The 23,740-nt window shown below is 41.5% G+C and overlaps 2 protein-coding genes across 2 annotated transcripts; both read right to left on the minus strand.

Annotated features, from left to right (window-relative positions):
* Positions 1-828: 828 nt before the first annotated feature.
* VHL (von Hippel-Lindau tumor suppressor) lies at positions 829-12,770 on the minus strand. The gene is made up of 4 exons (XM_087825117.1): positions 12,741-12,770; positions 6,892-7,117; positions 4,447-4,569; positions 829-2,978 (listed from the first exon to the last, which is right to left on the minus strand). The coding sequence occupies exons 1-4, from the start codon at positions 12,768-12,770 to the stop codon at positions 2,782-2,784; spliced, it is 576 nt and encodes a 191-aa protein (XP_087681243.1). The 3' UTR covers positions 829-2,781.
* A 620-nt stretch (positions 12,771-13,390) lies between these two features.
* BRK1 (BRICK1 subunit of SCAR/WAVE actin nucleating complex) lies at positions 13,391-23,493 on the minus strand. Its single transcript, XM_016209937.2, has 3 exons — positions 23,338-23,493; positions 14,591-14,673; positions 13,391-14,323 (listed from the first exon to the last, which is right to left on the minus strand). The coding sequence occupies exons 1-3, from the start codon at positions 23,453-23,455 to the stop codon at positions 14,297-14,299; spliced, it is 228 nt and encodes a 75-aa protein (XP_016065423.1). The 5' UTR covers positions 23,456-23,493; the 3' UTR covers positions 13,391-14,296.
* Between the last annotated feature and the right edge of the window lie 247 nt (positions 23,494-23,740).

Consider the following 23,740-nt stretch of genomic DNA (forward strand, 5'->3'; position numbering starts at 1 on the left):
TAAAAAAATATATTGTCTGGATGTACCACAGTTTATTTTTCTATTCACCTACTGAAGGACATCTTAGTTGCTTCCAAGTTTTGGCATTTATGAATAAAGCATTTTGCATTCCCAAGGGAGTGAATGAGAGTTCCTGTTGCTCTGTATCCTTGTCAGCATTTGGTGTTGTCAGTGTTACAGATTTTGGCCCTTCTAATAAGTGCCTTGTAGTATCTCATTGTTTTCATTTTCATTTCCCTGATGACATACAATGTGAAGCATCTTTTCACATGCTTAGTTGTCATCTGTGTATCATCTTTATTTTTTTTTTTATTGATTTTAGACAGACAGGAAAGGGAGGAAACATCTTGTTCTACTCAAATACTCATTCATTGGTTGATTCTCGTATGTCCCTTACTGGGGATGGAACCCACAACCTTGGTGTATCAGGACGATGGTAGCTAATGAACTGAACTACCTGGCCAGGGCTGTGTATCTTCTTCAGTGAGGTATCTGTTAAGGCTGGTTCTGTTTTCAAGGGAAAAAAACAAAAAACTGTTCCAATGTAAAAAATTTTCTTAATACTTTTCTGTAGTGCTTAAATTTTTGTATGTGATATATTTACAAGAAAAATAAAGTTAAAAGAAACAATGGTTTTTTTAAAAATCCAGTGTTGGGGGAAAAAAATTTTTAAAAATCCAGTGTTGGAAAGAGAAGGAACTGAGAATGAAGTTAGTGGCTTGTGTCTGCTACTCCCCTCCCACCTTAAGCCTTTAAATAAACATGGCTTTTACAACTCTCCCAGAGAGTGGAGCCTGGTTAAAATAACACCACGACACACCCTCTCTATTTCCTTTACTCAGCACCATTTAATGTATTAAAGAATAGCTTTTTAAAACTCAAAACAGAAAACAGCACAGTCTCTTAATACATTTAATACATTCATAAGACTTCAAATGAAAAACATACATTATTCATGCTACAGGTTTTCAATCTTACTTGGACAATACCAAAACACACAATACTCAAATTGCATGTTTTAACAAGAGAAGCATGAAATCTCATTTTGACACAAAGACAGGTTAAAAATAAAATAAAACCAACACTGAACTAACCCAGTGCCAGCAGACTTCCTTAAATCCCCACTGTAGCCGACTCTGGATCTCACATTGCTACCTTCAGTACCAGCATTTCCCCTTCCCTACACAAAAAATTAGACATTTAGAGGTGTATCACTGAATGAGTATTACAACATACTTAAAAAAGAAATGACTACTTTGCTGAATGTTGGAAGAGGGGAACAGACTGGGTGAAGCTTAAAGGATAGTGAGACGACTGTGGGGTGTTCGTTTCATTCACTTCACTCTGCAGAGCACAGGGATTGTGCTGAGAAGTTAGCATAGGAACTAAAGACGCCAAGAAATAGCCCAACATTATTTACAAAAGATAGATTGTACTACTGTCTATGAAGAGCTTATAAAGATACCATGAAAAGATATTTAAGTTATAAAGTTAAATGAGAAAGAATAAAAACTGTATATACAGTATAATCTCAACTATGTAAAAACAAACCAATCCAAAACTGCCCTAAACAGGGTTGAAAATTCAAAATGTTAAGTTAGTGATTGTGTTTAAGTACTATATCTACAGTGATCTTTTCCTTCCTTTTGCTTTTTTGTCTTCTCCAAAAATTTCTCTATTGAACTTTTTAAAAACTGTTACACAAAAGGAAGCCTGATAGAAGTACTGAATGAATTTAAGTCTGGCCTATAAGAAAGTATTTGTACATTTATAAAACTATAAAACATTTCAGGCTACTCTCTGATTCCACTGTGTGTGAGCAGTAACTTCCCAGAGCTTAGAGAGCTTCGGGCTCTCCTCCAGCTAGGTGCAAAGTGTATCTAGATCCTGCCTGATGAAAAATGCTGAACCAAACAGAAATGTCATGAACTTACAAAAAAAAAGCCAGAAATAACCACACGTGGCAGAAACCTATCTACAGTACGGTAGTATCTCCTTAATACCAGAGTTAAACAAAAGGACCACTATTTTCTCCTATCTTCTGTGCAGATGTCAAGTTTCAAAAAAGTTATCACAGTAACTGTAAAAAGCTAATCCTGGTTTAGAAACAGAAATAAAGCAGCACTGTAACAATAGTGAACAGAGAAAAGCACAAAATTTAGAAAATTATAAAAAGTGCTTTCTATAAAAATGATTCCCTTCAAAACATTTATTTATTGTACACATTTTAAGGTCCCCCATTTTTCCCCTTGCAAAAAAGGGCAAACCTTCCAAACACTTTCTACCAAAGTATCCATTGGTTTGTTCATTCAACAAACACTGATGAAGGCTCATAATGTGAGAGGCACTAGGGTCTCAAAGAGCAGATAGATCTGTCCCTGCCTCAAGGACATCACAGTCTTTTCAAAGCGGGAGGCAGACACCAACCACAATACTGCAATTAAAAGCAGATGCTGCTGCTTTCTCACAAGCAAAGAATATGCTGGAGTTTTCACTGAATTACATGAAGGTTCTTACACAGAAACTTTCCTGACTTACTAAGAGGCAAAAATGCAACTACTTTCCCTTGAAAAACACTTCCAGAGAGCGCAGGCATTACATTTTGTGATATTTGCCCCTAAACATCACATACCTAGAGAAGTCAGTTAACTTTCTTTTAAGCAATGGAGCATTTTTTACTCCAGTATTGAGACACCTTGACACCAAGAATAAGTGACCAGTCCTATATCTAGATTAAGAATAGTCAGGTCCATCAAAAGCTGAGGCTCAGGAGTGCAAACTTCAATTAAAATCTTCAGTCTCTTCTTCCATCTGTTGATTTTCAATATGCTCCTGTGTCAGCCGTTCCAGGTCTTTCTTCACATTCGGGTGGTCTTCCAGATCTTCGTACAGTGATCTCACAATGTCCAGTCTCCTGTAATTCTCAGGCTTGACGAGGCTTCGGACAACCTGAAGGCATCGCTCTTTTAGGGTATACACTGTAACGGCAGAAAATCAAATCTTTAGCACCAAACTCAGGCAGGCCTTGAGACAAGGAATGAGCAAGAAGTTTTTTCAACTATGGCAATTACATTTACTACAGGTGGACCTCACTTTGGGCAAAAAAAAAAAAAAAAAAGTACATGCGTTGTGGCAGAATGTAACATGATGGCCCCAATTGATATTTCATGGTATTCATAACCTTGTGCAGTAACTTCCCCTTGAAAGTGGGCTCAGCCTGTGATGTGCTTTAATAACTGAATGTGAGTAAAGTGACAATGTAGCAATGTTGGGTGTAAGCCTTAAGCAACTTCCACTTTTACCTTCTCAGAAGCCCTGCGTTACCCTGCAGGAGAGGCCACACGAAGAGGGATAGGCACTGAGACTACACGGGAGAGAAGCGTAGCCCTCAACCAACCTGCCAGGAGAAGGCAGCTATACCAATGACCACCAATGAATTGAATAACCACCTAGCTGAGCTCAGCCCAGATTGCAGAATTATGAACAAATCAGATGGCTGTTGTTAGTTTTGGGGTAGTTGTCACACAGCAACAGATAACCAAAACACTGTACAATTGGATTTGGGGAAAACTGAAATCTGATTTTACTCACTGGGAAACTTACCCCTCAAGGGTACCCCATGAGGCAAAATTTCTCCATTTAATTGATCAATGATCATTTTCGTATACCCACTTCCTTAAAACAGGATCTATATACACATATTAGCTTGAACCTTATAAAGGGGCAAAGGGACAAATATTTAGTGTGGGTTTTTTTTAACCCCACAAGAACATCGTTTTTTTAGGGTTCAATATAATAATCATTGTGATGCTAATGTTCAATTCAGTGATTTTTTTTTAAAACCCAACTGGCATTGTGAGCTTGACTGGGTTAAATAACATTAAAAGATACAATAGTAAAAGTCATATAAACAAGCCATGATATCTAATTCTCTATACCTTATTCTTCTGAGACTCCAGAGCATAATTCTGCTCTAACGCCAGGGAAGGAAAATGCGTTCATAATTCTACAATCAGATATTTTAATTTAGCCCACCTCTGCCAAGCCCAAAGAGATTTTTATTTTATTTTTTGAGAGAGAGAGGAAGGGAGAGGGGGAGAGAGAGAAACATCGATTGGCTGCCTCCTGCACGCCCCCTACTAGGAATCCAACTGGCAATGTTTCGGTGCACCCGATGATGCCCAACCAACTGAGCCACACCAGCCAGGGCCCAAAGAGTTTTTGAAACACCACAACACCTTTGCTCAATACAGAGCCTACAAATACATTACTTCCATTTTATTTGTGGTGGAGAATAGTGCACAAAAAGGTTGAATACCTTGCCGAGTATCAGGCAAAAATCAGTAAGGGCTTGGCTTCTGCAAGTGGTCTTTCCTCTACTTATTACAATAGCCTTATCTTTTTAAAAATAAGATGGAAAAAAAAAGTAAGGTGGAACATCAGTACCTGGTAGTGTGATGTTGGCAAAAATAGGCTGTCCATCAACATTGAGAGATGGCACAAATAGTTCAGTTTGGTTAACCAGAAGCCCATCATATGTCCCAGCATCTCGGAAGAGCCAAAGGTGACCTGTTAATACAAGCAGAGGCTGTGAAGTAGGCACACACCCATTTCCTTCAATTCCCTGGACTGACAATGAAAGACTAGCCATTCTGCTTGTACATCATACAAAGGCCTTCCAATAATATTAGCTTACTCAATATTCACCATAGATTTACAGATGAGAAAATAGGTCTGAAAAAGCCAAGTGACTTGCTCAAGGCAACAGGGCCAGTAAACAGAAGAGCATGTACTTGAGGTTCCAAATCCTACCTCTATCTTCTACCACGGAGGAAAAGCAAAGTACACGAATTGCAAATCACACCAACACCGAAAACTAAAAGAAGAGAGGAGGTCACTGACTCCTCAAATCTGTGTTTCTCAAAAACAAGATGCAAAAACATCATGTTGAAATAAAGAAGCCAGACAGAAAGGGTACATTTTGTAGGAATAGATGAAACTAATCTATGACGTAAAAAATCAGAAGAGTGGTTGCCTCTGGGAGGGAGGGAACTGAGTGGAAGGGGCAGGAGGGTACTCTCTGAGGTGATAGAAATATTCCAATCTATAACTTCATTTAGGTGTGGCTGCATTTGTCAAAACACATCAAAGACTAAGATCTGTACATTATACTCTATGTAAATTATACCTGAATTTAAGAAACAAATATTCACATGCAAGAGAGAGAGAGAGAATTAATCCCTCAGGATTAATTCTGTTTAAGGAGGGAGGATGTGTGTCTCAGAATAAATATAGCATGTGTTTCTGGGGAATAAGCTTACTTGAAGATTTGATGGGAAAATTTAAGAAATGTAAACTGGTAAATAATTTTTTTGTTGTGTAAAATATACATAACATATATTGACCATTTAAACCATTTTAAGTGTATAATTCAGTGACATTAAGTATATTCACATAGTAAGTAATATATACAATATATATTAATATATATTAATATACATATTATCCCTACTCAAGGATATGTTTTTGTTGATTTTTTTTTAGAGCGAGAGGAAGGGAGAGGAAGAGAGAGAGAAACATTAACGTGAGAAACACTGATCAGTTGCCTCCCACACCAGTCCTCACCGGGGATCGAACCCAAAACCTGGATATACGCTCTGACTGGGAATCAAACCTGGACCAGTGCACAGGGCTGCTCTCCAACCAAGCCATACCAGTCACCTGGCACAATACATAGCTATTACAATATTATTGACTATACTCCCTATGCTGTACTTTACATCCCTGTCACTATTTTGTAATTGCCAATTTGTACTTCTTAATCCCTTCACCTTTTTCACCCAGCCCCCCAACTCTCCTCCCTTCTGGCAGTCATAAGTTTGTTCTCTGTATCTGAGTCTTTTTCCTATAGTTGTGAAAATTAAGCTAGCCTAGGACTACTTTTTCTTGAAAGTCATGGGGAGATTACTACCTCCTTAGGCATAAAGACCTAGTTGTCTCCTCTTTAGGTTATTACAACAGCTTCCTAACTGGTTCCTCAACAGCAGTCTTCCCCTTCAAACCACTTTGCAACCTGAGTGAGTTTTTCAGAATGTAAATCTGACAATGTCCTGTCCCTGCTGGAAAACCTTCGAAGGCCCCCCATTTCCCTAGGGGTAAAATCACCTTTAGGGTCTCCTTTCCCACAATTCCATACCCTGCTCTCCTTTAGCCTATGCGGCTCCCTCGGCCTAGAACTCCTGTCGGGTTGGTCAGCTCCCACGCCTCCTGCAGGACTCCCTTTCTTCTCTGGGAAGCTCTCTCTAGTCGAAGCCACACGTGTACACAAACCACCACCACCACCACCACCCCTTCGCTGAGAAGAGGCCGGTTCTAAGCTCCTGCAACCCGCTGCGCTCCGTTCCTATCCCAGCAATTTTGACCCTCGCTTGTTCTCCTGTTTGTGCAGTCGTCTGACACCCCACCGGATTGTGTTCTCCATGCAGGCAGGGCGCCTACGCGGACCTGGCCCACTGGGGACATCAGAGAATGAGATTCTTCCATTCACGGACTGAACGAATGAGCATTAGGGATGGAGCACTGCTTTTAGGGTAACTATACGTGAAAGCGGATGGGGGGAAAGCCACTATCAAATGCAGATTAACCAGTTTTATAAAGAAGAATGCTCTGCCACTTAGTAGCAGCGTCAACTCGGATCCGTCACCACCTCTCTGGGGCCTCAGGTCCTCGTGAGTAACTGGGAATAGTGACAGCAGCACCTGCCGCCCCGGATGGTGGGGGGGATTCGCTGAGTTCGTGCCACCGTCGCTGCTGCTATCAGGCCTGAGGCGCTGGGCACAGCTCGGCACCGGCGGGCAGGCGCTCTAGCAGCGGGACAAAGGGCGACCCTACCTCGGTAGCTGTGGATGCGGCGGCCCGTGCCCGGCGGCAGCGTGGGGTAGGGCTGCGGTTCGCCGTCGAAGTTGAGCCACACAGGAAGCACGACGCGCGGGCTGCGGTTGCAGAAGATGACCTGGGACGGCTCCCGCGAGTTCACCGAGCGCAGCACCGGCCGCGGCTTCCCGGCCTCCATCTCCTCCGCGGCGTCCGCCTCCTCACGACTGGCCTCTTCCCGGCGCTACCCTTCGGGGCGGTTCTCCTCTGCGCCCGCCCCGGCCTCCTGCAGCTCCCCCGCCTTCCGGGGCTTTACCTCTCGGAGCCTAGACAACCCGGCCTCGGCGCCTCGGGATTCGCGGACGGCGCGGGGCGGGGCGGGGAGAGGCGCGCGTGCGCGTGCGCGTGCTCTGGCGGGCGGGCGCGCACTTTCGCTGGCTCTCAGGGGGGATGGCGTCCAGTCGCAGAAATGGCCGGGGTGAGCCCGCGCGCATGCGCGGAAGGATCCCCTAGCCACAGAGGCCTCATCTCGCTGAGGCGATGCGCGGCGCTCGGTCACCCCATGCCCGTTTCCCCTAGAAGTTTGTTTTTTCCTCCTGTTAGTTTGCGTAGTTTTATTCATTCTCTTGGGATCATCATGGTTTTTGCCACATTCTCCCTACCATCTGCGTTATCGTTTTCTCATTAACCAAGTTTGTCTCCATTTGGGGTCACAAAATTAAAATTTCATGCAGAAGAGTATAATACGGTTAAAATTTTCCCTCTTATCCCAGTTGCCCCAGCCATCCAGAAAAAGTTCCTGGAGGCAGCAAGTATCACGTTTTTTGTATTTCCTTTCAAATGTATTCTATGCATATTCAAGCAATTAAACAAGTTTGAGAAGAAATTTTGAATCAGTACCACCAATAGAAACTCATCATTCCTTGCTATAGAAGAGTACAGTGGAACTAAAAGAAAACCTAAGAACAATTAAATTGTACGTATTGTTTGTTAAAAGCTCTGACCCCACTGTTGGTTTAAAGGGATTAGCTAAGTGTTAGGTGCCAAGTGTTGTCAAACCAACTTTCTCCTGAACATAATCAGAAAGGTTTTTTGAAAAGGTTAAAGGAAACTGTAAAGGGAACCACTTTTCACACTGCAGTGTGTGCCCTCTGAAATTCACACCTGATGGGGGCAGTGGAACAGCACAGGTGTAACACAGGAGGGGTCAGCTCCACCTGGGTTAGGCAACCCCAGTACTTGAGTTCTGGCTAGGAAAGAATTCAAAGCCAAAACTCAAACTACAACAGAACATTTACTCGGACAATCACAGAAGTAGAAGTAATTCATGGAAGAAATGGGTTTAGGAAACAAGTTATAGAGGTAAAGGAAGGGTCCTTGGAGCTTAGAAGTGAGGAAGGTAAAGGTGAACTACCCCGCCAGGACTGACATACAATGCATTTAATGCTGACATACAATGTATTTAATGCTAATTAACAGGCCCTGGCAGGGTGCTCAGTTGGTTAGAGCACTGTCCCCATAAACCAAGGTTGTGGGTTCTACCCCCAGACAGAGCACATACAAGCAGCAACCAATGAATGCATAAATAAGTGAAACAACAAATCAATGTCTCTCTCCCTCCCTTCCTAAACTCAATAAAAAATTTTTTAAATGCTAATGAATTTCTTAGGTAAAAGGCTTGTCAAAGCCAAACTGAATTACTTTTTTTTTTTTTTTTAAATATATCTTTATTGCTTTCAGAGAGAGGAAGAGAGAGGGAGAGAGAGATATAGAAACATCAATGATGAGAGAGTCATTGATCGACTGCAGCCCGCAACCCGGGCATGTGCCCTGACCGGGAATCGAACCCTGATCGCCTGGATCCTAGGTCGATGCTTAACCACTGAGCCACGCCGGGCTGGGCTGAATTACTTATTATTAAATTGAAACATCTTACTTAAAAAAAAATTATATCAACAAAATGGATTTCACCTTATAATGCACTTACTTTCCATTTTACTCTTACTAAGTAAGTCACACTGGGACTGTCACATTGAATGAGTTAAAATTTAAGAATAAAAGTAAATCTCAGTTCAAAAATGTTTTATGATACATAGAAATTTTTTGTACTATTGCAACTTTTCTACAAGTCTGAAAGTTGTTTTACAAAAAAATATTTTTTTAAGAATAGTTTACTTTTAGAGAAAGGGAGAGAAACATGAGAGAGTGCAACATTGATCTGGTGCCTCTTGCACACCCCTACCAGGGACAGAGCCCCAAACCCAGGCATGTGCCCCCAGGAGTCCAACCAGCAACCTCCTGGTGCACAGGACGACCCTCAACCAACTGAGCCACACCAGCCAGGGCACACACAAAAATTTTTAAAAGAACGTTATGGTTAGGGAATGCAGAGCCTTCCTTAATACCAGAAAGGCACAATACCAACCTCACAGTTGGTAGTATCAAGCCCAAAGGTGCAAAATGAAACCCTGCCTGTTTTTTGCACATGCAGATGTTAATGCCAGTGGACACCACTTAGCTACATGTGACAATTGCCCTTTTACTCTCTCGAGTTGTCAATAAGATCCAGGGAGAGGCTAATAAAGGACCAGCATGGCACAGAAAACAGAAAACCAACTTGGGAGACCACAAATGGCTCTGGCTCTGCACTGACTCAGTAATGAGACCTGGGTGTTATTGTTGGCCTGGCTGTCAGGTAACTGGATGGGCATGTCACACAACGTGTCTGCGCGTGCTTCTTCATTTTTCAAAAGGCAGGAGTGGGCTAGATTCTCTCTAAAATTCTTTCTCACCTTTAAGTTTTGTGAGCTAATCCTAACCTTCAGACAACCTTTGTACAGGCTAGCTTTTCACCAGAAAACAAACTTGAGAGTCTTAATCCAACCTGATTTTCTTGTTGTATAATCTACTTGACACCCACACTACCTTCAGAAAGCAGCTTTATTTTTGCAGTTACTAATGGCACCAAATGTCTGCAAACTGCCAAAGTTCCCTAACTCACATTCTCCACAGGGCGAGGCAAGTGGGGGCAAATGTGTTGCTTTTTTTTTTTGCAGGCAAACAGTATGAAACAATACAAATGCTGGGAAGGAGCCTAGAGATAAATAATAGGCTTTCTATCCATTTAGTGTGGCCTACAGTAACAATGTTTACGAACATGGCTTTAGCTTTATGAAATAAAGGTGGAAAGTTCAAATTAGTGAGTGACTTTGAACTTTAAGTGAACTAAATGAATCTAAAACGAGCAAGATGGCAGAATTTGGTACATTTCTAATGCCAAAAAAATCAGTTCCCTAATTTGCCTGCTTCTGAAATCCAGTTCAAGCTTAGTTTTAAAAACAGACTGAAAACTGCTTTATGCCCAGCTGGCGTGGCTCAGTGGTTGAGCATCCACCTATGATCCAGGAGATCAAGGTTCCATTCTAGGTCAGCGCACATGCCCAGGTTTGGGGCTTGATCCTCAGCAGGGGGCGTGCAGGAGGCAGCCAATCAATGACTCTCATTACTGATGTTTCTCTCCCCCCCCCCTTCCTCTCTCTGAAATCAATAAAAATATATCTATTTTTTTAAAAATTGCTTTATCATTAAGAGACTTGTAATCTATTTATGCCAAATAGCTCAATGGTTCAAACCCCTTACTCTCTAGTTTTTTCAATAAATATGTTAATTAAACCAAATTACAAGGTAGAAAACAATTCCAAGTGTACAGGAAAGAAGAAATTCCTTTGAAGGATCTTATGGAGAGCAGAGATTTTTCATATTTAGTTCATTTCCCACTCAAATTAGAAAACAGGAAAAGTCCTTCATAATTTTCCTTCTTCAGAAATCATTAGGATTTCATGAGGAAAGAAAGAGAAGCATAATGTGGGTAACTTCCCTACAATGTCTAATGTATGAAGGAGAAAAAGAAATCTGCCCAACTTTTCATTATGGTGAGATGAATGAAAACAATTTGGACTCATAGAACCTGGGTATATTTAATGTCTCTGAAACCCATTCTCCTTAATAGTTCAAATCAAAACAACTATCCTGTCAACATCTTTGTTGTTAAAAAAAAAGAATGACTTAGTAAACATGGGTTAAAATGTAAAATATTAACCATTGTTCTCAGTGAGGGGAAATGTTAATACAGGAATACCCCAGAGATACTGCCATTTTGGTTCCAGACCAACCCCAGTATCACAATAAAGTGAGTCACAATCTTTTTGCTGGTGGGAAGTCTTGTTTTCAATTTATAAAAAAATTGCAACATTTGTGATGTGCAACAAAATGAGGTATGCCTATAATCAGAACTCTTAACTGCTTAAGTTGAAGAAGTGACACATTGGGAATGAAATAAATGGTTTAGCATAACACTATTTATAGACTGCAATGACCTGTGAGCAAAGATGTGTATGACTTGAGGCAAAAATCCCAGTTTCTGGAGCCTGATCAAATAAGGTCTTTCAGAAGAGGATATTAACAGCTTCTTTTGGCTCCAGATGCATCTCTAACCCAGAGATAATTAGAGGAAGTACTGGAGTTGATTAAATTCCTTAGCCATGACTTCCAGAAAAGACAACATATTATTAAACCTTCAGAGAAAGGAAGCTGGGAAAAGTGAAACTAGACAATATAGACATGAATGAAAACAGTGTTGGCCAGGCACAGAAAGAAAAACCCATGAAGCCTTCTTTACAAAAGGATGGTGAGAAGGCATATAAGACAAACATAGGTGTGTAATAGCCTTAAGAGTATCTAATGTGAGTATAGTGACACAGTTCTGGACTAGATGAGAAAGTAAGTTTTAGATCTGGTTATACCACCTTCAGAAGTAGAATGGTTAGAGCAGTCTGAGTCAGGTAGGTATAGGTTCAAATCTCAGCAACTTCACTTATATTGTGTGACTTTGGACAAGTTTCAGCCTCTCTAAACTTGTTTTAAACCCATTATGTGGAGCCCAGCCAGCATGGCTCAATGATTGAGTATCAACCTATGATCCAGGAGATCGAGGTTTGATTCCTGGTTGGGGCACATGCCCGGGTTGTGAGCTCGATCCCCAGTGGGGGTGTGTACGAGGCAACTGATCAATGACTCTCTCTCATCATGGATATTTCTAGCTCTTGCTCCCTCTCCTTTCTTCTCTCTCTAAAATCAATAAAAAATTTAAAAAAAAAAACCTCCAATAAAAAAACACACCAAAAACCTATTATGTGGAGATAAGAATGCCTACTTCTTAGGGCTTGAAGCTTAAATAAAATAAAGTATATAAAGCACTTAGCACATCTAGCACATGGTAACACTCAATAAATTATAGACAATATTACTATATATCCTTGATCGAGCTAGGGCCTCATTTTATAAATGGGGGGAGAACACAGAAAAGCACTGACACCTTTAAGTGCCAGGTAAAACGAAAGAGTTACTACTACTAGAGGAGGACAGCTTCACTTGTCTCCCATATCAAATGTCACCAGCTGCTTTCTTTACAAGCAGCAGGTTACCATTAGCAACAGGTATTATTCAGGACACTAACTTTTTTAGAAATACTACTTCGACATTAACAAACTGACCGATTAATATCTACAGGACCATAAAAAATTTATCAAGCATTTCCACATGTAATCTCATTGAAGAGCTTTTCTGGCTTTTAGATTATTATCACTTTTGCCCCTATTATTATCTCACATTATAGTCCTTGCATATAGTAGGAACTCAATAAATATCTGTTAAATTGACTACAGAGCACCAGATAACCTAAAACTTGAACTTTAGAAGTATTTAATTCTTTATCCTGGATAGGGTAGAAACTATGAGTAATGAACTCAAGAGACTTAAAAATACTCTACAGACGAGCTCAAACAAGATGTTCAAGAAACAGCACTTACCAAAGCAAATGATGCCAGTTCTGTCTCCATTGTAAAATTCCTTTTTTTTTAAAAAAAATGTTTTTATTGATGTCAGAGAGTGGAAGGGAGGAAAGAGAGCGAGAAACATCAATGAGAGAGTGACTGATCGGCTGCATCCTGCACGCCCCCTGTTGGGGATCAAGCCTGCAACACGAGCATGTGCCCTGACCTAGATCGAACCTCGAGCTCCTGGATCATCGGTCAATGCTCAACTGCTGGGCCACGCCGGCTGGGCCTATAAGTCAGTTCAATTGGTATTGACTGATTACCCACCCTGTGCACTACAAGAAAAAGCGCCCATGTATGTATCGTAGGATGCAGATACTAAACTGGAGAACACTTCATACGCACAGAGCTATAGTGTTAGCAGGGTACAATGAGAGGGCTGAGAAAAGGAAAAGGGCAGTACTAAATGACTTCTATGTGACTGCATAAGCATTTGAAGAGGGCTGGCACAAGTTTATAGCAAACTTTGGATTCTAGAATGAAAAGTTTTAGACTCTTGTTTAACCTATTTGCTTAAAAAGTAGACATTTGGCTTATACCTTATAAAATCTGGTTTTAAAACCCTGGATTGTGGTTAAATTGTGAACGCTTGTATTACAATAGATTGTAAGCATCACGCCTGATTCAACGCTGTATCTTTTATTGGAGCATAACATACCTACAAAGTAAGCACTTGGCAAATGTCTGCTGAATGACCAAATGGTTCCCAGGATAAATTATTCAGCTCAAAGTCCAAATACGGGGCTTGGGCTGATAAGCCACCTAGGTTTTGATCAAGCAGCTACACCTGAAAGTTTTATGTTAAAATAATAATTCCACACATCAGATTTCTGTGGAATAGAGGAGTCCCATCTCTAGCTCCTCTCCCCACCACAATCACAGCAGTCAGATAAAGTTGAGTTTATTAGGGGAATATCAAAGGCAGACACCCCAAGTGACAGAAAGAAAAATCTGAAAATGTCCCTTTAAGCCAAGTGGGGGCCTGGTCTTGACCTCCCCAGAAGGACAAAAAACTGGTGGGTTAGCAACAACATTCTCTAGCAGCCACCGTGCCAGGGCATCAGTGTCTCAGCCAGGACTGTCTGCTACCTCCCAATAAATGTAGGGAGGAGACCAGGAATCAATGCAGAGGCAATGAGAGCTGTAAGGAAAGTCTGAGAGAGAGAGAGAGAGAGAGAGAGAGGGAGGGAGGGAGGGAGGGAGGGAGGGGTGGGGAGGACCTTAACAAAGAGTTCCAGGCTTTTGGCTCTGGGAGCCTCAAATACATTGACAAGTAGTTCTACAAAATATTACTGAAAAGGTAAAATGCCTAATGTTTTCAAGAGTTCCCCTGGACTTCTTCCCACATGCCATATCACACTGCCAGATGAACATGGCAAAGCCCAAAGGCCACATTTTTGAAGAAAGGAAAACAAGAATAAGCCCTGTTGCTCTTTAAGGAGAGATGAAGGAGTCGAAGGCTGCTGGGTCCTTTCCCACGTAGGCCTGTGTTCTGTAAAGCAACTTCCCAGCAGCAGCCTGGTACAGTTCTAGGTGAGGGTCTCACCTTTTGTCACCTGTAGAAGGAAAACAGACAATTAGATAAATTCAGAAGGATTAGAAGGTCTAAAAAAATCTTATTTTAGATCTTATATAGTAGAGAGTGGTAGAAAAGAAGACAGCTTTGGAGTCTCAGAAACCTGGTTTAAATCTAGGCAAGGTACTTAACTTCTCTAAGCTTATTTCTGCTTCCAGGTTTGTTTTAGCAAGAAGTAGAAATGTGCATTTTCCCTTGCACAGCACTGCCTAGCCTCATGAGGAAGCATCTGAGCCATCATACTCACCCGTGCTTCAATGTACTCTATTCTCCGTTCAAGGGCTGTCAATTTCTCATTTAGTGTTGCGAGTCTTGAACGACAAGACATATCTGGGAAAAGGAGACTGATGTTCAGGATTAATGTCATTCCAGACATAAACACACACACACACACCATTTAAGCTGAAGAAGAGGAGTGATATATCATATCATGTAGAGTATAAATGGGAGAGGGTGGGCAAAGCAGGGGAGTGGAGAAGACAAGGTGAGAAGTATTTAGGATCACAACTGCTTAGAGTGGATCTGTTTAACTTTCTACTAAATGTGGTAGGCAGAGAATATGGCCCCCAAAGATGTCCACATCCTAATCCCTGGAACCTGTGAATATGTATCCTGTATGACACAGGAGAATTTGTAGGTATGATTAAGGTTAAGAACCTTGAGATCCTGGATTGTCTAGATAAGCTCAATCTAATCACAAGCCTATAAATGTAGATGAGAGAGGTAGAGGAAAGACAGAAGATATTTGAAGTGGGAGAGGGACTCAACTTGCCATTCATTCATTGCTGGTTTGAAGATGGAGGAAGGGGCCATGAGCCAAGGGATGCAAGTGATCTTTAGAAGCTGGGAATGGCTCTCGGCTGGCAGCCAGTCTGCCAACAACCCAATAAGCAAGAAATCAAATCCTCTCCTAGAGCCTCCAGAAAGGAAGGCACCCTACCAACATCATGATTTCAGCCCAGTGAGCCAGTATTAGACTTTTGATCTACACAGCTGTAAAATAATAAATTTATGTGGTTTAAGCCGATACATTTGTGGTAATTTGTTATGGGAGCAATAGGAAACCAAGGCTGTACAGATGACCATTTGCTATTAGGCAAACTAAGAGTTTCAAGAAAGGAAAAAGGACAAGAGGGAAAAAATAATCTCAATAGGGAGAAAAAGCAGAAGCCAAGAAAGCAGCAGAGACTATGAGGAAACAGGAAGGTGTCAGTGTCTCTAAGCTAATGGAAGCCACATCACTTGTTGCTCTAGGAGGGTTCTTAATGTTTCAATATCTGTGCTTTTCACAATCAGAGAAAACATGAACATCAAATATCTTGAGAAGCCCACATTCCATCTACAACATTCCTATTCTACCTTTTCCAATCTTCTTTCACCACCTCACCCAAAACGAAACTTAGATTTTCCCTAAAATACCGTTTCTTCTGCAAACTTCTCTAACAGAAACTACTTGACTACTCTTTCCACAACTATTCTCAACACACAGGAGAAAAAGGTTTCTAGACGTGCTAATCATTTCCTACTACTTCCTCCAACACTGTTGTTCAGTCATCTCTCAATAATCTTCACTGTTTAAGTCTAAAATATCCACTCTCTGAGATGTACTCCCACTCAATGATTTAACACTTAACTCACGACATTCCTTTTCATCTCTTCCCTTTCTTGCTGTTATGCAAAAGGACTTCAGCCCCCATTTTGAGACAAATCTTCCTATACCCTGATCTTGCCTCAATTTTCATTTCATCATATCCAAATCTTACTCATTTAAACATTCTCCTTCAAGGCTCAGTTCAAATTGAACTCTGAGAGGTCTTTGCCAGATGGATATAATTCTCCCTCTTCTGTTATTTACCTAAACATTTATGGTTGAATTTCTAATTTGTAAGTTACTTATGTAGTTGGTCTTCAGTGATCATTTCTAGCTTTATATAAAGATTTAACAAACAAGAATGTTCATCACTATTACTTAGGAATGCTTTGGTAAAGTATGACATATCTATGAGAGACTATTAAAACGCCATTAAAAATTACCAGTTGGAAGAATATTTAATGACGAGTATATATTCATGCAAAAAACCCAAGTGATATTTAACTTCTTGTAATTTATTATTTATTTACATGTCTGTTTCCCTGGTAGAATGAATTAATCAAAAGCAGATATTTCCTCTTTTTTTTAAAATTCTCACCTGAGGATATTTTTTTCCATTGATTTTTTAGAGAGAGAGGGGAAGGGAGGGAGGAGGGGGAGAGGAGGCAAGAGAAAGAGAGAGAGAGAAACATTGATGAGAAAGGCACATTGATTGGTTGCCTCCTGCACGCGCCTAGACCAGAGCCAGGGATCGAACCTGCAACCCAGGTATGTGCCCTTGACCGGGAATCAAACCCTCAGCCCTTTGGTCTGTGGGCCAATGCTCTAACCACTGAGCCAAACAAGCCAGAGCAGATATTGCCTTACTAATCTTTGTAACTTTAGGGTCTTGCCTGGAACATAGATACTTATTGAAGGAAAAAAAAAGACAGATTCTGGTATACTAGTGGAACAAAAGATTGACTCTAGTATGAGTCACTAACTTTTTTTAAATGTAATGAATAATTTTTTAAAAAATTTTATTTATTTATTGAATTTAGAGGGAGAGGAGGGGAAAGAGAAACACTGACTTGTTTCATTTATTTACGCATTCACTGGTCGATTATTGTATGTGCCCTGATGGGGGATCAAACCAGCAACTTTGGCATATTGGGACAACACTCTAACCAACTGAGCTATCAGGTCAGGGCTCCACTATTTCTACAAGTGGGGAAACCAAGGCCTAGATAAGTGGAGTATCCATCATGAGTCACTGACAGGACAGTGACTGAGTTCAAAACCCAGTTCCCCCACTGCCCAACATGGAACTCTCCCCCATCACACTGTCCCGGCACACACTGCTACCATCCCTCTGAACCTCTGAGGCCATAATTCACTCCCCACATTCCTTAAAATTTGCTTACAGCCCAACCATTACACTTTCTAGTTCATTTTTTTTCTTTTTGTTTCATATTAGATCCTTTCCCACTCATCCATCTTCACTGCTACTCTTTATTATTCTTTTTTAAATACAGCTTTATTCACCCTGGCTGGTTTTGCTCAGTGGTTAGAGCGTCGGCCCATGGACTGAAGGGTCCCAGGTTCAATTCTGGCCAAGGGCACATACCTCGGTTGCAGGCTCAATCCCCAGCCCTGGTAGGGGTGCATGTGGGAAGCAGTCAATCAATGTGTCTCTCTCACATCAATGTTTCTCTTCTCTCTCTCTCCCTTCAACTCTCTCTGAAAAAGCAATGGGAAAAATATCCTCTGGTGAGGATTAAAAAAAAAAAAAAGGTTTATTGATATATAATTTATATACCTTAAGTCTCACTGCCTTAAAATGCAAAATTCAATGGTTTTTAGAATATTTACAGAATTGTGCAGTCATCACCATAATCTAATTTTAGAACACTTTCGTAATCTCTAAAAGAAACCTCTATTAGTGCCCTGGCCAGGTGGCTCAGTTGGCTGGGTTTGATTCCTGATTAGGGCACATACCTAGGTTGTGGGTTTAATCCCCGGTCGGGATGCATTCTAGAGTATGGATTTACCTATTCTGGACATTCTTCATTCTTCTTTTTTTAATTTTTAAAATAATTTTTAAAAATTCATTTTATACAGAGGGAGAAAGAGAGAAACATCAATATGCGCCCCGACAGGGGATCGAACCCTCTACCTTTTGGTGTACGGGATGACACTCCAACTGAGCCACACTGGCCAGGGCTCTTCATTCTTTTCAATCTTGTCCTTTTATCTGCTAATGCTGCTTCTTCCAATTACCAGGTCTAGCTTGAGCAGAAGCACCTCAGTGCCCTCCTTTTACTGGATACGCTGCCCCAACTGCCCAATAGAACCAATGTCTTTCAGTGTGGTTTTCTGAAGAGCAAAGGCACGTCATGTATGCTATTCAGTAACAGCATGAATGTTATCACTGGCAACCTGTCATTTCCCACAAAAAAGAGCCAAAAATATCCGAAGAAGTGGGGTAGTAAGAGGGAGGGGTTCCTTCCTGGATGGCTGTTCTGTTCTAGCTCTGTCAATCTGGTAATGAATCAGAATCTAAGAGCAACATGATGCTATTGGCCTACATGAATAAGCACTGTTGAAAAATATAAAACGTTGAACTCCAGAAACTTCAGTTATATTTCAGATCCCATTAAATACATACTGGTTCAAACAAAACATAGGGAAAGCATTCAGCAGCTGAACAAATCTGAAACCAGAGTGCATTTATTTATGTGTACATTATCACCAGACTTTAAATGAATGCCAGCTGTCCTCATCAGGGTGCCCGATGGTGCATACAGTAGTCTCCCCTTAACCATGGGGAGTGCATCCCAAGTTTAATTTAGAAATTAGGCATGCAAGAGATTAACAGGAACTAATAATATAATAGAACAATTATAACAATAAGTTATGTGAATATAGTATCTCTCTCTCAAAATATCTTATTGTACTCATCCTTCTTGTGATGCTGTGAGAAGATACAATGCCTATGGGATGAGATGAATGAGGTGAATAACGTAGGCACTGTGATGTAGGGGTAGGCAACTGACCATATGTAACGAGCACTTTTATGGCTTCTCTTTGGCATACTACTACTACTAGTGCTTGACCACCATCACTACTCTAGTGCTTTGGGACCATTATTAAGTAAAATAAGGGTTACTTGAATACAAGGACTGTGACACTAGGGCAGGATCTGGTAACCCAGCTCGCTACTAAGTGACTAACAGGCGGTTAGTATATAGAACACATAGACAGGCTGGACAAAAGGAGATGATTCATGTCCTGGGCAGAACAGAATGGAACAGCAAGAGATTTCATCACACTGCTCAGAACAGCACACAATTTAAAACTTATAAATTGACCGTTGATCGAACCCACATCCCTGGCATTTGGGGACAATGCACTAACCAACTGAGCTACTTGGCCAGGGCTGTTTTTGCAGGTAAGTCTTATTTCTCCAACAAAATTCTAAATTTCTTAGGAGTGGCTACCATGTCCATTTATTCTTAATTTTTCCTTTCCATAGCATCTGACACATAGCTGGGTCACAACAGGCATGATATATCTGTTGGCAAAGTATAAAAACTGAGATTTTAAAAGTCACATTCTCTATTTTTTGTTACACTTCTCTGCACATATTAGCTCGAGAAACAAAAAATAAAAAACTATCATCTTCCCGGCTGGTGTGGCTCCATGGTTGAGCATGGACCCATGCACCAAGGGGTCATTGGTTTGATTCCCGGTCAGGGCACATGCCCAGGTTGTGGGCTTGATCCCCAGTAGCGGGGCGTGCAGGAGGCAGCCAAACGATGTTTCTCTCTCTCCCTCTCCCTTCCTCTCTCTAAAAGAAAAAAATATCAATAAAAACATATTTTTATCATCTATGACAATCTATTTTTAGAAAATTCAATTCCAAGTACAAAATAGGCCTAGCATTAGGATATTACCACTGCTTTATGATGTGTGTGTTCTCAGGTTCAGGTGATCCTCCAATGCTGAGAGAGAAAACTATAAAGCAACTGTAACTCTGCTCTCACCAGCTGGAATCACAGAGTAAAATCTGTTCAGAAAGTCATTGCCTATCTTGGAAAAACAGTTCCCTTTCCAAAGCACATGGCCAACACAGACTCTCTGTGGACAGGGTGAAGATTGTAGGACTGCTGCCATTTTCAAAGAGCTCCAGATGCCTCCTCAAAGTAAACACCTATTAAATCTCCGCACCACCAAATCATATTATCATAAACTCAATACAAGCCCCACAGGTATACATCAGAACTAAGAAGTTATGCTAAGGGCTTAGAATGGAAAAATACATCCCACACACACTCATCCAGAGTCATCCAATGCCAAGACAATATACTCAAACATATTCTTATGATTTATCCAGTTTCTCAGCCTGTTGGTCTTTGTCTAAAGTCTTGTATCACGATACTGCCAGTCTTTACCAGCTTTATACCTGATAAGTCAGACTGCTTTAACTTTTAATCTTGCTTCATGATTCTGTTCTTACTTGTAATTAACATTCTTTTCTTCAAAGGACTAAATTCACTTTCTAAAATTTTCAAAAAACACCTAGTAATTACTCCAAACATCAGGCCACTGTCATTATTTATGGGAGAATAACAGCCTAAGCTAAGGGAAGCCGTTTCTTCTGGCACTTAAGAGATTGGAATCCTGTGTGTGTATTTCCTCAGCCTAAGACTTGTTGGAAATCTTGAATAAAAAGAAAAGTCTTTATTCTCTATCTAATCACAAAATGACTAAATATTTTTAAAAATCTCAGAGCAGGTATTTCTTTGCTAATAAAACAAGAAAAAACACATTTCTCCTCTGCAAATACTAAGCTCAAACTCTTCAATTTTCAGTCAGTTGCAAGACTCACCCTCTATATATAAATTTAGTGGCTATGATGTCAAGAAGACTTATGTCAAAGATAAATGTGAATTAAAGTTTATTAATATAGTCCTGGACTGTGTGGCTCTATGGTTAGAGCTTCCGCGCGCGCGCGCACACACTGAAAGGTTGTGGGCTTGTCCCCCGCCCCCTCTGGGGGAGTGTGGGAGGCAACCAGTAGATGTGTCTCTCTCCCATGGATGTTTCACTCTTTCTCTCTCCTCCTGTTTCCCTCCCTTACACACTCTCTGAAAAAGCATCCTGAGGAAAAAATATCCTCAAGTGAGGATAACAACAACAAAAAGTTTATTAACATAATTCAGTGCTCAAAAATGAAGATAATGCATTACCAAATCCCAATTTGGGGGACTGAGATGCTAGATTACTTTTACATTTTGAAAAATAGTCCTGGTTTGACTAATTTCAGATGACTGATTGAACTGACATTCTTAATACTTTGCTTGGATATTATGTGTGTACATATGAGATATTAACACCTAGTGGATGAATGAAGTTTTTTAATTCTTTTTTTTTTTAAATCCTCACCTAAGGATATTTTTTTCTATTTCTTTTTCAGAGAGAGTGGAAGGGAGAGAGAGAAGGAGCAACATCGATGTAAGAGAGACACATCAATTGGTTGCCTCCATGAGCCTGGACTGGGGCCAGGATAAAGACTGCAACCGAGGTACATGCCCTTGGCCAGAATCGAACCTGAGAGCCTTCAGTCCTCAGGCTGACGCTCTAACCACTGAGCCAAACCGGCTAGGGTTTAATTCTACTTTTTAAAGTCAAAACTCTCCAATGTCAGTGGCTTTTCCAACTATTTTCCACTGCCTTTCCAGACTAAGTCAAAGCTATGATCTTGTCATCATTCCATCTTTACCCTAGCATGCAATATTTTGGTTTCTCTTATTTGGTCCTTCTTTTGAGGAAATGTTATGAGTAAAGAATGCTGGGAAGAACCCCATAATCATTAGGAAAGCAGAAGAACCCAGTTATAAGAACTAACATTGAAAGACTTTGCACGTTTTTAAAAAAATGTCCCTGAGAAAACTCAGACTAGCTATGTATTTCTCAAATATTTTCAGTTTGTTAAAATCAATTAGTCTAGCCTCTCTGAACTTCTGTGTCCTGTCTCCAAACCCACTTATCTTTCACTAAACCATGTTCCTTCATTTAGTCTTCAAGAAATTTCAGGATACTTGAGATCTAGGATTTGATACCATTTTCTACTGCAACCTCTAATAGCAAGTTATGTGTGTGAATATGCACTTATTGACATATATAGTTATACTATTCTCTCAATAATATTACCTTCACCCCCAGTCCCTGGTAAGTGAGGAAATCTACTATATCAAGACACATCCATCAAGCTTATAGTCCTATACACCTTGTATGTAAATATATTAATACAAAACAATGTTCTGCTTTGTTCTTAGGTTATTGTTTCATCTTCAATATAAAAATTCTTTTGACTCAGGAAATGGTTCTTATTCTGTGTCCTTCACAGTGCCTGAGAGAGTCCTGCACTGAGAACTAATTTCTTTTGCTGATACTTTCTGACAAAATTCATGTTCTGTGCTTAGAACTCATCAGTCCTCTCGCTAGAAAATAATACATTTTAAAGTCTTTTTTTATAGATCGTTTCCCCTACTTAATCTTAATTGTTTAATGTTGCTGAGTTAGTGAAACAGAAGCACACGAGTTTGAAAAGATCACTAGATGTCATCCCTACACCTTGTGATTACTAAGTCTACCCAGGGCTCGGTTCTCTTAAACACTTGAAGAACAAGGGATGGGAGTCTCTGTTACGGGTTTGCTGTCCAGAAGGATGCAGGACAAACATTGTCATGTGCAGGCCATGCCTAGGAAAGATTTTGCTAGAAGGAGACAGAATACCTACTGCCAGCTAGATAGTAACAATACAGAGAAGACTGCCATGGCTTTACGCGATCTGAACCTTACCTCTGACCTCATCTCCTACTACTCTCAGCACAGCAAACACGGAAGACAGGAAGGGATGGGAAAGAGAAGGCTGACGGGGCGAGTAAAAGGCATGGCGCTGAAGGGTTTCAACTCGATCCTGAAGGAGATGGGGAACCGTCAGGGGTCTTTACACAGGGCAGCGACACGGCCACGGCTACATTCTGGAAGGTGCCCTAAGTGTTATGTGGGAACTGGAAGGGAAGCGGAGCGCAAAGGAAGCAGGGAGACTACTGAAGAGAAGACGCAGAGAGTGGATGGGGTGCCTGACGTGTCTGAAGAAGGACTTGTTAATGGGTCCGGAGTGAAGGCAATAAGGCCGATGAGCTCAGCGTGCAGCAGGATAACCCTACAGGGACTGCCCAGTGGAGCCCGAGAGTCAGGGAGCAAGGAGGAAGGTGGGGCCTGAAGGAGGAAGAGAAAAGCAGCAAGAGTCGAGGTCTCCCGGAGAGAGCAAATTCGAAGCTCATCAGCGCCCCGGCTAAACTGCCTCCGAGGCCTCCTCCCTCCACCCCGCCTCCCGCTGCTCGCCCGCTGACCGAACGAGTTGAGAAAGTCCGCGATTTTCTTGATGCTGCTGGTGATGACTTCAATGTACTCTCGGTTCGCCCAGTCCTGGTGAATTTCCCGCTGCACCGGATCCTCTTGTCCGGCCATGGCTGCCGTCTAAGGAAGAGACGGCTGCGCAGGCGCCCAGATCCTCCCGGACGCCTGTGCGCCTGCGCCGCCAGCCCACACCCGTCCCTCGGCACCCGGGAATCCGCTGGCATTGTGGTGCGCGTGCGCGACGTCACGTCACTCCTGCGCTTTGGCTCTGCTCCCACCCCCCTGAAAACTGTCGCGTCAACTCCGACGGGGGAAGTGGAGTGCGCAGGCGCTAAGAGCTCTCAACCCACCGCAATAGCGGCCACTGGGGGTTGGGGAGAGCTTGGGCCGGCGTCG

This window comes from Miniopterus natalensis, chromosome 15 (assembly GCF_054644295.1).
Source record: "Miniopterus natalensis isolate mMinNat1 chromosome 15, mMinNat1.hap1, whole genome shotgun sequence".
NCBI classification, from domain to species: Eukaryota; Metazoa; Chordata; class Mammalia; order Chiroptera; family Miniopteridae; genus Miniopterus; species Miniopterus natalensis.